Here is a 16318-nt window from a genome sequence, read left to right as displayed (position 1 = left end):
TAAGTGAGCCTTATTTTGTGAACTCAATCGGATGAGTATGAGCCAGAAACACATTTCTGTTTTGACAGATTATAAAACCATCTAAACTAATCTAACCTTGACAATGAATACCTATTTACTTCCTCTCTAAGTACCCTAAACTAACTTCTATCCTAAATGTAACCCATTAGCTGTCAAACACTTCCGGAGCAAGTGTTTTATGTTGTATTTACCTAGCAACAATACTTTAATTGGCTATAAAATGAAGCATCGTCATTGATGGATTTGTGGTGAATAAAGTCACCCTTGGTACTCGACTTTATTCATCCTTTGAACTAAAAGCGCTAAGACAATCTGACCAAAATGATTCCAAACTTTAGCCGAGCATTTCAGTTAAATGACGAAACCGCCTCTCATTGACTCCACTCCTCCCCCCTTCACACACACACACACACACATGTGCACGCACGCATGCACACACACGCACACACACACACACACACACATACAACTGACAATGTAATCTCTATTCGTTTTACATTACTCTATTTGACAGCCTACATAGTTATTGTTCTACTGCCCCTTTTGTCATTGTCTTTTTAAACAGTTTTTGCTTATATATTGTTGTTTTATTATATTGTTGTTTTATCTATATGTCCTATGTACCAACCTCACCACTCATCAATCAATTCTCTGCATGTGCAAATACACTTGGCAATAAAAATAATTCTAATTCTGATTCCCTCTAGAAAGATCTACTATGTAATGAGTTCTCTAGCGCTCCTGCTGAGAGAGAGAGAGACAAAAACGTTTTCATTAAACATTAAACAAAAAAAGTTGTTAATGAAAACAATTTTCATCATCGACTTCTCAAACAGTCATGCAGATGCCTCCTCCTCCTCATATTCCAGTAATAAGAACTCTAAAATACTAAATGCATTAAAATGTATGAAATTGTCTGCTTCATATTCCACAACACAGCATCATCCCAAATCAGCTTAACCCCTCACATTCTGACAAATCGCACCAAAGTCCCATTAAGATGAAACGGTGCAAGGAAAAATGGTTCAAGGAAAGGGAGTGCAACCGTGTAATTACCGTAGTCCCTCTAATTAGGTCCGCTGCTGCCTTTCTTAAGGGGCAGATGGATGAGTGGGTCGTCATCTTAACTTGATAACAGCTCGTATGGACCTTGTTAAAGGTTAAACCTCGTTAAAGGTCTCTACACCTCTCCCGGCTTACCCAACCTCATCATTGAAATTCAGGAACATCAATTACCTGACGTTCGTTCTCAGAGTTCGATGAACTCTTGAGGTTCCTCGTGGTCTCCACTGAATTGATTAAATCTGCTTTTTTAGTTGTGGTTGTGGTGCACCTCACTGCTGGAACAACCTGCGGGGAACGTTTCAGTTGGTTTTCAGGTGGTTTTCAGGTGGTTTTCAGTTGTTTTTCAGGTGGTTTTCAGTTGGTTTTCAGGTGGTTTTCAGTTGGTTTCCAGTTGGTTTTCAGGTGGTGCCGCTCTGGCAGTTGAACGTTTGGATTGAGAACCTCTTTGTTGATTTGTTTTTCTTGATCGTCGTGTATGCAGAGCTATTCTTGTTTACATTCACATTTACGTTGACATTTTTGTCATTAAGCAGACACGTTTATCCAAAGCAACTTAATATATTTGTCTAAGTAAGTGAATCATCTATCCGTCAGTCATCGCAATAAAAAGTAATCTCTGCTCACAGACTCACATAATGCGAGAATAAGGAGAAGACCTTGCTAAAATGAAGGTTAAGTACATAAATATGGTAATATTGCAGAGCTACAGAGCAGAGGGGCATACAGTACTGTATATGCTGCTGTTGATGAGAGATTAATCAGACACAGATTGGATTAGACGTTGAAGGTCAGAATAAAATTAGAATGGTAATGTAATCACAGCTGTTAAGGAGAATTCTCACAAGAGATCTTGATTGAGAGGTCGAGAACATTTGTGAGATGTGAGACATGTACCGGATGTTCGCCTCATAGAAAGGGCAACATTTCACACTGAAATATATATATATCGTTATAATTCATACACTTTTTTTTTTCCGTTGACAGTGAAATCCAAGTGATTCATTGGCCCTGTCTACATGCTCCTTAACAAGTGCCAAAGCCTTTGGCCCACAGGGCTTGCCGTAGGTGCTCTAGCAGGTAAAAGGCCGGAGATGGGAGAGGGGCTCATGGACTCCAGCAAAATGGACCCCATTCATCAGGTTCCTCATAGGCAGGTCACAGTTGCCCGGGGAGGGGAGGGGAGAGAGGGGAGATAGGGAGAGAAAGAGAGACTGGGCGAGGGAGAGAGAGAGAGAGAGAGAGAGTGTGTGAATGTGGGACACAAGAGCCTAATAAGACTTTTTAATCAATACGACTAGTTTCACTCCAAAGTGTATGTGAAAACACGCTCCCTTAATGGTCCCGTATTGAGTGGGTATTTACAATTAAGGGGGGGTGGAGGGAGGGAGAGGGATGGAGGGAGGGGGGAGGTGGGAGGAGAGAGAGAGAGAGAGAGATTGAAAGAGAGAAAAGGGGAAAAAAGAGAGAGTGATTTTGGACACAGCTTCTCCTAATCAGGCTTTTCAATCAATACAGCTATTGTGGTTGTGGGGGGGGATACAGGAGAATAACAGAGTGAAGCAGAGGGAAGAAGAGGGAGGCGGGGGGGGCAGGGAGACAGGGGATGCAGGGGGAGACAGGGGAGACAGGGGATGCAGGGAGACAGGGGAGGCAGGGGAGACAGGGGGAGGCAGGGGAGGCAGGGAGAGGCAGGGGAGGCAGGGGGAGAAAGGAGGAGGCAGGGAGAGGCAGGGGGAGGCAGGGGGAGACAGGAGGAGGCAGGGGAGGCAGGGAGAGGCAGGGGGAGACAGGAGGAGGCAGGGGAGGCAGGGGGAGGCAGGGGAGACAGGGGGAGGCAGGAGGATGCAGGGGGAGAGCAGGGGAGACAGGAGGACACAGGGGGAGAGCAAGGGTCTCCAGCACCCTGGGACACTCATCTTCATGTCTGAATTGATCTCAAGGACGGTCATAACTCCTTACATGGACGTCATATCACCCAAGGAACATGGCGGATTAGTGAAAAGAAGCGTCGACTTTTGATTAACTGTCGAGATCCTGTCTGCAAAAAAATAATTATCCAAGATATACAGTCACCAGGATCAATGTTGCCAGGGATCAATGTATCGCTTGAAAGTTGATTAAAAATTGGACCCGTTCATATTCTTGCTAAAAGTGATAGCTTTGGAGCTGGAGTTTGAATGTTCATTTATCAACAGTGTAGATCTCGAATGAAATGTTTTAATCCATAAACTGATCTTCACAGGAACCAGCATGACCCCCCCCCCCAGCATGACCCCCCCCCCCCCTCCCCAGGCTGTGTTTCCTGGTCTGAAGAACCAATCCCCTGAACGTAATAATGTCAAGATTGTGTTGAGAAACGTACAGTTACAGTAGGGCGACCAACTGTCCAACTGTCCAACTGTCCTGTACTGTCCAAGATCTCCAGAGACCCATCCCACCCTGGGTACGAACACTTTGCTCGGCTGCCCTCGAACAGGCGGTACAGGACCATGTTCGTAAGGACAAACAGACTGAAGCTCAGCTTCTACCCCAGGGCCATCCAGGCCCTGAACACAGCAAAGACCTAGGTTCTGGGCCCTGGACAGTCTGGACGGATTGATGGCAGCTGCTGGATTGAAATCAGGTGTAGTGCTGAGGCACAAATGTGTACATTTCAAGCCTGCAAACTGCGACACTTTAAATGAATGTGCAATAACACTATGTGCAATATGACAACCCTAGGGTACATAAGGTTGCAGAGAATAGGAAATGTTAGAATAGGTATAGCATAGCATAGAGTACAGCACAGTGTTTTATTTGTATAGTATAGTATAGTGGATAGTGTACATAGCCTTTATTTATGTAAACCAGCTCCTTTCCCTTCTTGTTTTTAGTTTTTTTTTCTTTCCTAGCACCAGGGGAGCCCCCCCTCCCAAATTTCGTTGTTTGGTACCTGTACTATATCAATGACAATAAAGACCATTCATTCATTCATTCATTCATTCATATGGAATGGAATGGACTTTATTGTCATTGCTACAGTACAGGTACCAAACAACGAAATTTAGGAGGGGTGGCTCCCCTGGTGTTAGGAAAGATTTTTTTTTTTTTTTTTAGAAAAAGCATAGATGCATAAAATCACAAGAAGGTAAGGAGCTGGTTTACATCAATAAAGGCTATGTACACAATCCACTGTACTATACTGCACAGATAGTCAACTAGGGTTGTCAAAGAGTATTTTTTCACATTATTTTAAAGTGTCACAGTTTGCAGGCTTGAAAATGTACATGTTTGTGCCTCAGCACTAGCTGCCATACAATCCGTCCGGACTGTCCTGGGCCCAGAACTTAGGCCTTTTCTGTGTTCAGGGCCTTGACGGCCCTGTGGTAGAAGCAGTCCTTCAGTCTGTTTGTCTTAGCGGCCGGGGTCCTGTACCTCCTGGTCGAGGGCAGCTTGACAAAGTGTACGTGCCCAGGGTGGGTCGGGTCCTTGGAGATCTTGGAGGCCCTCCTGAGACAGCGTGTGTTGTACAGCTCCTCCAGAGAGGGGAGGGGGGCGCCGGTGATCTTCTGTGCTGTTCTCACGACTCTCTGTAGCTCGTTTCTCTCCGCTGTTGTGCAGCTGTGGAACCAGTTGGAGATGCCGAAGGTGAGGATGCTCTCCACTGCGCCGTGGTAGAAGGCCACCAGTATCTCCTGCTTGTTGTGTTGTTTCCTGAGGCATCTCAGGGTGTATAGCCGCTGTTGTGCCCTGTTGTGCCCAACTCTATATGTTGGGCTGTATGAATATACAGGACCTTCCTTTTCCCGTTTATTCATCCAATCACAGGGCCCCCTCATGTGTACGTATAACGTAAATGCACCAATTCCTGATAACCCCACCCCCCGCCCTGTGCAGTGGCACGCCATCTTTTGTCTCGTATTCGGTAGTGAGAAAGTTGGCAACCCTTACAAGTTACAGTGACATACACTGACTACTCACTTCATAATCTGCAAACTCCTAAAAAAACAAGTTAAATGTTAAAGTGAAATATTTCACCGTTCACGAATGTTTCCAAATGCCGTCTCGTCGGAGACAAACAGAAGATTAATAGAACCCTGTCTCCTGTGAACAAAGGGCAAAGTCAAGTTTTCTCAGGAGCTAATTTTACTCTAATGACGTCTGTGACATTAAGTGCTGTTATCCTTGCTTGAAGTGACATCTTTACGACCACAAAAGGCAGACTCCCGTTCGAATACAGTTGCTCATGGTTGGTATCAAAAGGTTAATAGATAATATGTAAATCACCCCGGGGAGACGGAGAAAACCCTAATTTATATTCTTCAAGGCGCTTGTTGAGACAGAATGTCATCTGAGATATCAGTTATTTGTTTGTTGCCTGTATTTCTTCCATTATGTGCTTACTACGCTGTAGAGAGACGCCAAGCTAGATGACATGCTCTTGATGAATGTTAGCGACCCGAAGCCGATAGCAATCTTCAGGACTCAAAGTCTGAGTAAATCACATTTACTCATTGTCATATAGGGCAAGATAAACGCTTAACGTTTGGCTTGATAACAACAACACACTCTTTCATTATGGCGCCTGTCAAGGATGCTGACTGTTTAGGTAACTGTGTGCTTTTTTGTGTGTGTGTGTGTGTGTGTGTGTGAGAGTGTGTGTGTGTGTGTGTGTGTGTGTGTGCGTGGGGTGGGGGGGGGGGGGGGGGGTGGAGAGAAGAGAAGAGAAGAGAGAGAGAGAGAAAGACAAATACACCATGAGTAAACAGTGTCATTCACAACCAGTTGGCTGCCCTTCACTGCGGACACCTGGGCGTATGCACCACACCACACCACCCCACACTACCCAACCCCACACCACACCACCCCACCCCACACTACTCAACACCACCCCACACCACACCACACCACCCCATACTACCCAACACCACACCACCCCACACTACCCAACACCACACCACCTCACCCCACCCCACCCCACATCACATCACACCACACCACCCCAGCCCACACCACCTCACCCCACCCCACCCCACATCACATCACACCACACCACCCCACCCCACATCACACCACACCACCCCACACCACACCACACCACCCCACACCACACCACACTACACCACCCCACACCACCCCACACCACACCACACCACCCCACCCCACCCCACACCACACCACCCCACACCACACCACACTACACTACACCACACCACCCCACCCCACCCCACACCACACCACACTACACCACACCACACCACACTACACCACACCACACCACACTACACCACACCACACCACACCACACCACACCACCCCACACCACACCACACCACACCACCCCACATCACACCACCCCACATCACACCACACCACCCCACACCACACCACACCACACCACCCCACATCACACCACCCCACACCACACCACCCCACACCACATCACACCACCCCACACCACACCACACTACACCACACCACCCCACACCACACCACACCACCCCACCCCACACCACACCACCCAACACCACACCACACCACCCCACCCCACACCACACCACACCACCCCACCCCACCCCACCCCACCCCACATCACATCACACCACACCACCCCACCCCACCCCACACCACACCACCCCACACCACACCACCCCACACAACACCACACCACACCACCCAACACCACACCACCCCACATCACACCACACCACCCCACACCACACCACACCACCCCACCCCACACCACCCAACACCACACCACACCACCCAACACCACACCACCCAACACCACACCACACCACCCCACATCACACCACACCACACCACACTACCCAACCCCACACCACATCACAACACACCACACCACACCACCCCACCCCACACCACCCAACACCACACCACACCACACCACCCAACACCACACCACCCAACACCACACCACACCACACTACCCAACCCCACATCACATCACACCACACCACCCCACACCACACCACCCAACACCACACCACACCACCCCACACCACACTACACCACCCCACACCACACCACCCAACACCACACCACCCCAACACCACACCACACCACCCCACCCCACCCCACATCACATCACACCACACCACACCACACCACCCAACACCACACCACACCACCCCACCCCACACCACACCACCCCACCCCACCCCACATCACATCACACCACACCACCCAACACCACACCACACCACACCACCCCACATCACACCCCACCACACCACCCCACACTACCCAACCCCACCCCACACCACACCACCCCACACCACACCACACCACCCCACCCCACACCACCCCACCCCACACTACCCAACACCACACCACACCACCCCACCCCACACCACCCAACACCACACCACACCACCCAACACCACACCACCCAACACCACACCACACCACCCCACCCCACATCACACCCCACCACACCACCCCACACTACCCAACCCCACACCACACCACACTACCCAACCCCACACCACCCCACACCACACCACACCACACCACATCACACCACACCACACCACACCACCCCACACCATACCACACCACACCACACCACACCACCCCACACCACATCACACCACACCACCCCACATCACACCACACCACACTCCAAATGAGTTTACTGTTCACACCTGATCAGCCAGAGAGCCTGGTTCCTCTCAACGTTTCTCCCCAATCGGTGAAACAACCACTCAACCTCCAGAACACTTTCACCAGATCATTGAATTATTTCACTACGTTAGCGTAATTTTCCAGCTGGTTGCAGTCTCATAAACCGAAAACTGTCCTTCTGCTATATTTCTAAATGGGATGCTTTAGGGGACATCTTTCCAATCTAGGGTGGCAGAGAAACATTTAGACCAAGGTGAGCTATAGGATAAACTATTCATGAAACGTGGTCTAGGGCTTTGAGGCAGAAAACGATATCTTACATGATATTGCTTTATGGTGTCGAGAGGAACGGGAGCTGCCTACAATGGACGTTTAAGTGGTTCATCTCTGCCATGAAGCATTTAACTTAAGTACGCTAATCATGCATGCACACAGACACACACACACACGCAAACATACACACACACATATACACACACACACAGACAACATGCATGTATGCATGTGTCACACACACAGACACACACACACAAACACACAAAACATGCATGTATACACACACACACACACACATACACATACACAGTCCATTTGTCACCATTTGGGTGTGACAGCAACCCAATTTAGCAATAAATCAGCCATGCTTGTGAGCTTGTTTTGTTTTTTTGTCTGGGTGGGAGAATAAGGATAAATAAGCCAATTACTGAAGCTTCATATCGGGAACCCTCACCTTGCCCCCATATCCCACAAGCCCCAGCAGCTGCACAATGTGATATGTTCCATGTACCATCCCCAGCAATATCATAGGTATCGATTAATTCCAAGAGCTCTTTAGGAGATAGAACTGGTCTCAAAGGAATGGCACGACGAAACGCATTGACAACCAGCGCATCTCAGAGCGCGACCGTGATCTCAGAACAGGACCGTGGTTCTTTTCTTGTAAATGGACTGCCTTATTCCAAAGCACTTTACAATGGCCTCTCATTCACCCATTCACACACACATTCACACACCAATGGCGGCAAGCTACCATGCAAGGCGCCGGCCCGCTCATTGGGAGCAGTTTGGGGTTCAGTGTCTTTCCCAAGGACACCTTGACACGTGGCCAGCCGGGAGTCAAAGACTCAAAGAGCCGAACCACCGACCTTGCCATCATTAGACGCCGGCTCTACCTCCTGAGCCACAGCTACCCCCCCATGTTGTATTTCATATGATTTTCCAGGGGTGGAGCAGGGATTTTAAAAGTGTGGGGGTTCTAGGGGTGGGTGGCCCTTCGGCCCCGGTTCCAGTATCCACTACATGTCAAATCAGAGCAGAGTTTTTGACTGATGGGTGGTAGCGTGTGCTAAATCGACGGTGATGCAATATTGATTTTTCATTGTTTTTTTCTCCCCCCAGGATCTGGAGATCAGGAGCTATTCAGAAAACATTTGGGGCTCGAGCCCCGGACGCCCAGAGCTAACGACGCCACTGGAGCACAACACACACTGCAACACAAACAAGGAACACAAACGAGCACATACAAACACTGTATTGGAGGAAGACATTGGAGCACAGGCTCATTGTAATGCATGGCACTGACACCTGAAACTGCTCGTCATGCAATCTAGAGCCATATTTCCTTGGCTAATCTAAAAATGACAAATAAATGTCTAAAATAAGCATATTTTCTCCATTGGTCTGCAGATGTGCAGTTGTCTTTTTAATGAATGATACACATTGGTTATTTAACACTAGAACAGCTGTGCCTTTTGTACCTACTAAAAATGACCCCCTCTTTACAATGCTCAAGCTGCTATTTACACACAATGACCACTAGTTGTCTGCTTGTAAATTAGCCTGCTTCCTACACAGAAAAACAGCAAAATAGCTTTATGTGATTTTGAAAATGTAAGGATACTGGAATGGAATGGACTTTATTTGTCATTGCTACAGTACAGGTACCAAACAACGAAATTTAGGAGGGGAGGCTCCCCTGGTGTTTAGGAAAGGAAAAAGAAAACACATTTTAGAAAAAGGTAAGGAGCTGGTTTACATCAATAAAGGCTATGTACACAATCCACTGTACTATACTGCACAGATAGTCAACTAGGGTTGTCATATTGCACAAAAAGTATTTTTTCACATTATTTTAAAGTGTCACAGTTTGCAGGCTTGAAAATGTACATGTTTGTACCTCAGCACTAGCTGCCATACAATCCGTCCGGACTGTCCTGGGCCCAGAACTTAGGCCTTTTCTGTGTTCAGGGCCTTGACGGCCCTGTGGTAGAAGCTGTTCTTCAGTCTGTTTGTCTTAGCGGCCGGGGTCCTGTACCTCCTGTTCGAGGGCAGCTTGACAAAGTGTTCGTGCCCAGGGTGGGTCGGGTCCTTGGAGATCTTGGAGGCCCTCCTGAGACAGCGTGTTTTGTACAGCTCCTCCAGAGAGGGGAGGGGGGCGCCGGTGATCTTCTGTGCTGTTCTCACGACTCTCTGTAGCTCGTTTCTCTCCGCTGTTGTGCAGCTGTGGAACCAGTTGGAGATGCCGAAGGTGAGGATGCTCTCCACTGCGCCGTGGTAGAAGGCCACCAGTATCTCCTGCTTGTTGTGTTGTTTCCTGAGGCATCTCAGGGTGTATAGCCGCTGTTGTGCCCTCTTGATGGTGCCTTTAGTGTTGTCCTTCCAGGCCAGGTCATCCCGCATGTTGTGTCCCAGGAATCGGAGGGTTGAGACTATCTCCACGCTCTCTCCGTCGATGAGCAGGGGCTGGATCTCGGACTTTTTCCTCCTGAAGTCTACGATGAATTCCTGGGTCTTTGACTTGTTTAGCAGCAGGTTGTTAACCTTGCACAGCTTGCTCAATTGCTCTACCTCATCCCTGTACGCCGCCTCGTCCCCCCCCCGAGATACATCCCACCACGGTGGTGTCGTCTGCAAACTTTACGATGTAGTTGCTGGGGTGGATGGGGGTGAAGTCGTGGGTGTAGAGGTTGTAGAGGATGGGGCTTAGCACGCAGCCCTGGGGTGACCCAGTGCTGAGGCTGAGGGCTGTGGAGGTGTGGGGGCCCACCCGCACCCTCTGGGGGCGGTCGGTCAGGAAGTCCTTGATCCACGCACATATAGAGTGTGATAGACCCAGGTCTAGTAGTTTGGTCACTAGCCTGTCTGGAAGGATGGTGTTAAAGGCGGAGCTGAAGTCCACGAAGAGCAGTCTCGCGTAGCTGTTTCCCCTCTCCAGGTGGGATAGAGTGGCGTGGAGAGTCGTCGCTATGGCGTCCTCTGTGGACCTGTGGGCTCTGTAGGCGAACTGGTATGGATCCAGGTTGGGCGGGAGGCGTGTGAGTATGTGGGCCCGGACTAGTTTCTCGAAGCACTTCATGATGATTGGTGTGAGTGCCACCGGGCGGTAGTCGTTTAGGCAGCTCACCGTGCTTTTCTTCGGGACTGGGATGATAGTTGAGGTTTTCAGGCAGGGTGGGACGGTGGCCTGGGACAGGGACTGGTTAAAGATGTTGGTGAAAACCCCGGCCAGCTGGTCGGCGCAGTCTCTCAGCACCCGTCCCAGGACGCCATCCGGCCCCGAGGCTTTCCTGGGGTCCACCGCCTTCAGTACGCGTCTCATCTCGTGCTCTGTGAGGGTGAGACTGGGTGGTAGAACGCACATATCTAGGAAAAGTCATGAAAGGAGGGTCCTGAAATTTGATCAAGTGCAAAGACGTGTATGCCTTTTGAGTTAAACTGTTTAACTTTAAACTTTTGAAAGCAGCACAAATCGGAGGGGTCCTTGGGTCTATGGGCATGACGCCTCTGCCTGCAATACATGCTCTCTGACAAATAAACGAAAACATAACGTGTGTTGCAATACCCGCTGCGACGCGCCTGTGATTGTCTGGCTCTTATCATCGCATATCCACCTTCACATCCACCTTGCTTGTTGAGGGTCATGACTAAATGATTTGCTGGTTTGTTTGTCTGTCAATGTCAGAAGTAATTTAGCAAAGAGCAAGCAACGTGACCGTCCATTGTCAGGTGATGATGGATGTACGGTGGCCCCAGAGGACAAAGGGGTTATAAAGCTGTTAACATAGCTGGTTTATAAGATAAGAAGATTTTATGTCTTTATTTAATACATTTTATTACCGCTGAGGCCTCACTGATTAATATGAGCGCAGCCACCTTCAACCCACACCGCCTCTGCTGGACGCACGGGACCAGAACCCTCAGTTAAAACAGAACATCAATCACCAACAATGTCATTGGTTTCATTTTAGCCAATAGCAACACTGCGCCGTAAGTGGAATTGTGCTGATGGAGGTATATTACGTGATATTTCCTTCTCAGAAAATCACACAGTTGCATTTCTCAATCAGATTATGTGAGTACAAGCAGAACATATAAATGCTAATTGGTTGATAGCGATTCGTTGGTATGTCGTTAGCCGATAGCGATGTGAAGCCTTGGACAGGAAATGGTGCTTGTGGAAGTGGATCTCCGCTTCGTGACATTTCTTTATGGACATTACACGCCGTCCTGTTCACTCAACAGCAAGCCGTCCTACATCAGAGAGCTTCTTAACACAATTGCTTGCATGTCCGGTAGATTTCACAGTGTCTGCTCTGGATTACACTAAAGAGTCGATGACCTCTATGGCCCCCCTTATGGTGGAACATGGTTGAACTCCAACTCACCCCAGTGTACTGTTGAGGAGGGAGGGGAAGGAGGAGGGAGGGAGAGAGAGAGGGTGGTGGAGAAGGAGGTGAGAGAGATGGAGAGAGAGAGGGTGGTGCGGAGGGAGGTGAGGGGGGGGGGGGGGGGGGGCGGTGAGAAGAGAGGGGTACTCTTGTGGGTGAAGATGGAGAGGGGGGGGTGTTTTGGAGGGGGTGGGGGGTGAGAAGAGAGGGGTACTCTTGTGGGTGAAGATGGAGAGAGGAGGGAGGTGAGATTGCATCTTTTTACATGTGATATCCACTGTCTCAAGGTGTTGGGGTTTGATCTCTGTTTTGATCGACTTGAAAGGATAGAAATAGAATCCTAGAATTAGAATGAATAGAATTCAAATAGAATCCTAGAGCTAGAATGAATAGAGCTCAAATGATCACAGTAATTCTATGAATAGAACACCCTCAGAGGATCCATGTGTCTGTTTGTCCCTCTGTCTGGCAAACCTTGACTTCAGGCTGTCTTCAAACCTCCTGTTCTTGTCATTCCCTCTGCAACACAACACACTGTTGTTGTGACTGACTGCTGGCAGACACACAGCTGAACAGCTGTGACCCACTCCCATTGATGTATTTTCCACTGGAGTTGAAACACAAGTTTTTTTTTGTACGATTCCTTAATATTTCAAGGATGCCGTACGTACGGTTTGATTTGCACAAACTGGGAATAGTGCAATGTTCTATAACCGTGCAATATGTTTACATTCTTGTGATAAGGATCATATACTGTATATAAGTCTACTAGTCCATATGTTTATATGTTTATAAAAGTACACAGTTACATGCTAACTCCCCCCTGTCTATATACCCCCCTGTGAATAGGCCATATAGTGTATAGAAGTATAGAAGTTCACATAATAGATACATTCTCAGATGTCGACCGATCACTTATCACCCTATTTTTATTTATATCCCCCCCCCCTATTTATGTCTCTTTCTTGTTTTTTTTATTATCTTAGGACTGTGTTTGTTTGTTAGCACTTAGGGTTTGCATTTGAATTTCGTTGTACCTGTTACAATGACCATAAAGATCATTCATTCATTCATTCATTCATTCATTCATCATGAACCTGTATGTCTAATGCAAGGAACGGAATGGGGAATGGTATCTCATATGTATATGGAATGGACATGTGTTGAATGTCCTCATTTACATTCCATGCATTACAATGAGCCGTCCTCCGATTTCTACCTCCACCAGCCTCCCCTGGTCTATAGGGGGAGTATAGCTTTGAGAATGCCCCTCTAGATAAATAAACACAGGAGGCAGATATTTCCCCTCTGGGTCTCTGGGAGGTAAGCAGGCCAGCCGTGTCCTCATGGTGTCCTCTGGCCAAGCTAGAAACACAACACATGCTGCCACCTCTTCTGCGTGGAGCACCGCGGGCCTGCTGGCCTCCCAGTGACCCAGTGAAACAGAGGGGAAATGTCTGCTTTCTGTGTTTATCTTTTCAGGAGACATTAATCTTTCATGATTCGTGATGAGCCTGTGTGTGTGTGTGTGTGTGTGTGTGTGTGTGTGTGTGTGTGTGTGTGTGTGTGAAAGTATGTGTGTGTGTGTGTGTGTGTGTTATTGGTGCATGACTAATGGGAGACCATGTACTTTACAATCCTCTGAGTGGAGCTTGAGATCAGGTGGGTAGCTGGCAGGGTCAGAGCCGAGGTCAGGTGTGACCAGAGAGATAACTGATTATTCAATTATCTCTCTTGTATTTAAATATTGTCTGTCAAATGTAGAGAGTTAGCAATTACGCTTGCAGTAAAGCCAGTTGTTTTCACAGTCCTTTCATAAGTGCATTTTGCTGCGCTTTTTTCAGCAGCTGGAACGGCAGCATTGGCACTACGCTTGTGGACTGTTATGTCTGTTATGTCCACAAGAGGGAGCAATAATCAAATCTCACAACGACATCATACTTCACCAAATTACTATTCCATCACTGAACGTAACGTCACCGGTATAATATTTTCTGATATCCAAAACGAACTCGTTTTGCAGTTAGACTCATAGACGATATTTCACTCTTTTCACACATTCACACTTTTTTCACATGGTTTCATGGCACAACGTTTCATTTGAACAGCCTTTATTGTACAGCATTCTCAGTGTTTGAATGATGATTTCCACACGTTCACAATTATAACACTCCCAAGAGTGGTTTTAGAACAGTATGTTTCATTATATTATCTATAAATGCCATCAGATGGATTTGATAAATCCAAAGGAAGAGTATCTGTCTCGAACCTCTGTGTAGCTCATAATGTTAAAGGCAGTCAGTTATTCTGTGGGTGATGCCAACTGGTAGACACACACGTAATGTACATTAATACACTTAAATGTGTGAACGTACACAGTTCAAACACACTCACGCCCACGCAGACACACATAGTTAAACACCGCATGTTTGTTCAGTAAAATTGAACTTATTCATCAGCTGTCATCCATACTGAGTAAATATCACCCACAATAAACTCTGCCTGCGACTCTGTTTGACATCCATTGTGTGGATCCTGGTGCTGGTCCAGCACTAAACGTCGTTACTATCCCTCCGAAACATTTGGACAGGCTTTTGCAGGCTCATTTACGTCCGGTAAGCTTGTAACTCATGAACCAAAACCATAAAGGCTACGGTAAACCAATGCAGCTTGGACCATGATGACCATTAATACATAAACATTTCGCTCACTTATCCATAGAATAAAGTCATTATGTATTTCCATTCTCGTTTTACAAAGAAAACAAAACAATATATGAGCGCACAACTGTATGAAAAACGAACACGTTTTAAAACCACGTAGCAAAGAAACTGACAATGTTTGGGGGGGGCAAATACATCTAATAAATGATATTTAATCATCTATAAATAAAACGTTTAGCTCATTCTGATTGGGAGGCTACGAGGCGTTAATGGGTCAGTAGCCGTGGGAATAACGCGCGCTGTGCCGCACCACACAAACAACCTATTTGGATTTCTCACACTCTCATTGTTCATTCGATTTACAATCCTAATACACAGCCACGCTGTGCTTATCATCATATCACATATCATACGACTATTATTGCGTAAAGTTAGTCCCACAAATCCCCCTAATTACGCAAACGGTTATCATGCGTTCTGCTGCATTAACATGGGTACAATTTAAGACCGAGCGTGGATGCTGTTCATATACTCTGACTTCTCAGCTGATTTTGTAAGAGAGAGAATCAAATAAATATGTGATAGGCTACCTCCTGAAAGACATGGAAGACTGACTGAGACAGATAGGTACAAGTTCAGGCTCTGCAACATCTGAAGCGCACGAGTTTATGGAAAGCTTTCTTAAAGTCCTCGTTGGACATTGTATAGATGATCGGATTGATCAGAGAGTTCAGATAACCGAGCCAGGTGAAGAAGTCAAACAGTTCTTGGTAAAAACAGGTCGCACAGGTGGCCACCAACAGCGTGTAAATGAAGAAAGGTAACCAGCACACGATGTACGCGCCTAAGATGATCCCCAGTGTTTTCGTCGCTCTCCGTTCCCTCGCAGCGGAGATGCGTTTCTTCTCCAGCAGCGCGTCCGACACGGTCACTTTCACCTGGTGCTCACCCCCCGCCAGTGAACCGGTGTCGCTCGAGTGCGTGTCGCTTCTCCCGCATTGTAAATACGTCGTGGACGCCACCGACCCCCCGGGGGAGTTCGTCACCAGGTGAGCTGAAGTAAGTCTCTTTCCTCCTCCTGCCTTTTTGGGGGATTGTTTCAAGATCCTCTTACGCGCCTCGACGTATATCCTCCCGTACAGCGCAATGAGCAGCAAGGTGGGGATGTAGAACGCTCCGAACGTGGAGTAGATGGTGTAGAAAATGTGGTCCGTGTTGACATCGCAGCTGGTCAGCTCCTCCGCCTTCACCTGGCGCCAGAACAGCGGGGGCAGG

General features: G+C 47.7%; 1 protein-coding gene across 1 annotated transcript in view; it reads right to left on the bottom strand.

The window, feature by feature from the left end:
• Window positions 1-14536: 14536 nt before the first annotated feature.
• Window positions 14537-16318, bottom strand: part of htr1b (5-hydroxytryptamine (serotonin) receptor 1B) — a 2590-nt gene continuing 808 nt past the window's right edge. Inside the window, exon 1 of the mRNA XM_080550560.1 lies at window positions 14537-16318. This exon is cut by the window's right edge and continues 808 nt beyond it. Within this exon, the coding sequence (XP_080406686.1) occupies window positions 15679-16318 (640 nt within the window). The 3' untranslated portion in view covers window positions 14537-15678.

Source organism: Nansenia antarctica (genome assembly GCF_963989245.1).
Source record: "Nansenia antarctica genome assembly, chromosome: 1".
In the NCBI taxonomy this organism is placed as follows: Eukaryota; Metazoa; Chordata; class Actinopteri; order Argentiniformes; family Microstomatidae; genus Nansenia; species Nansenia antarctica.
Note: the sequence above shows the minus strand (reverse complement) of the source record. Positions and strands in the feature narration are given on the sequence as shown.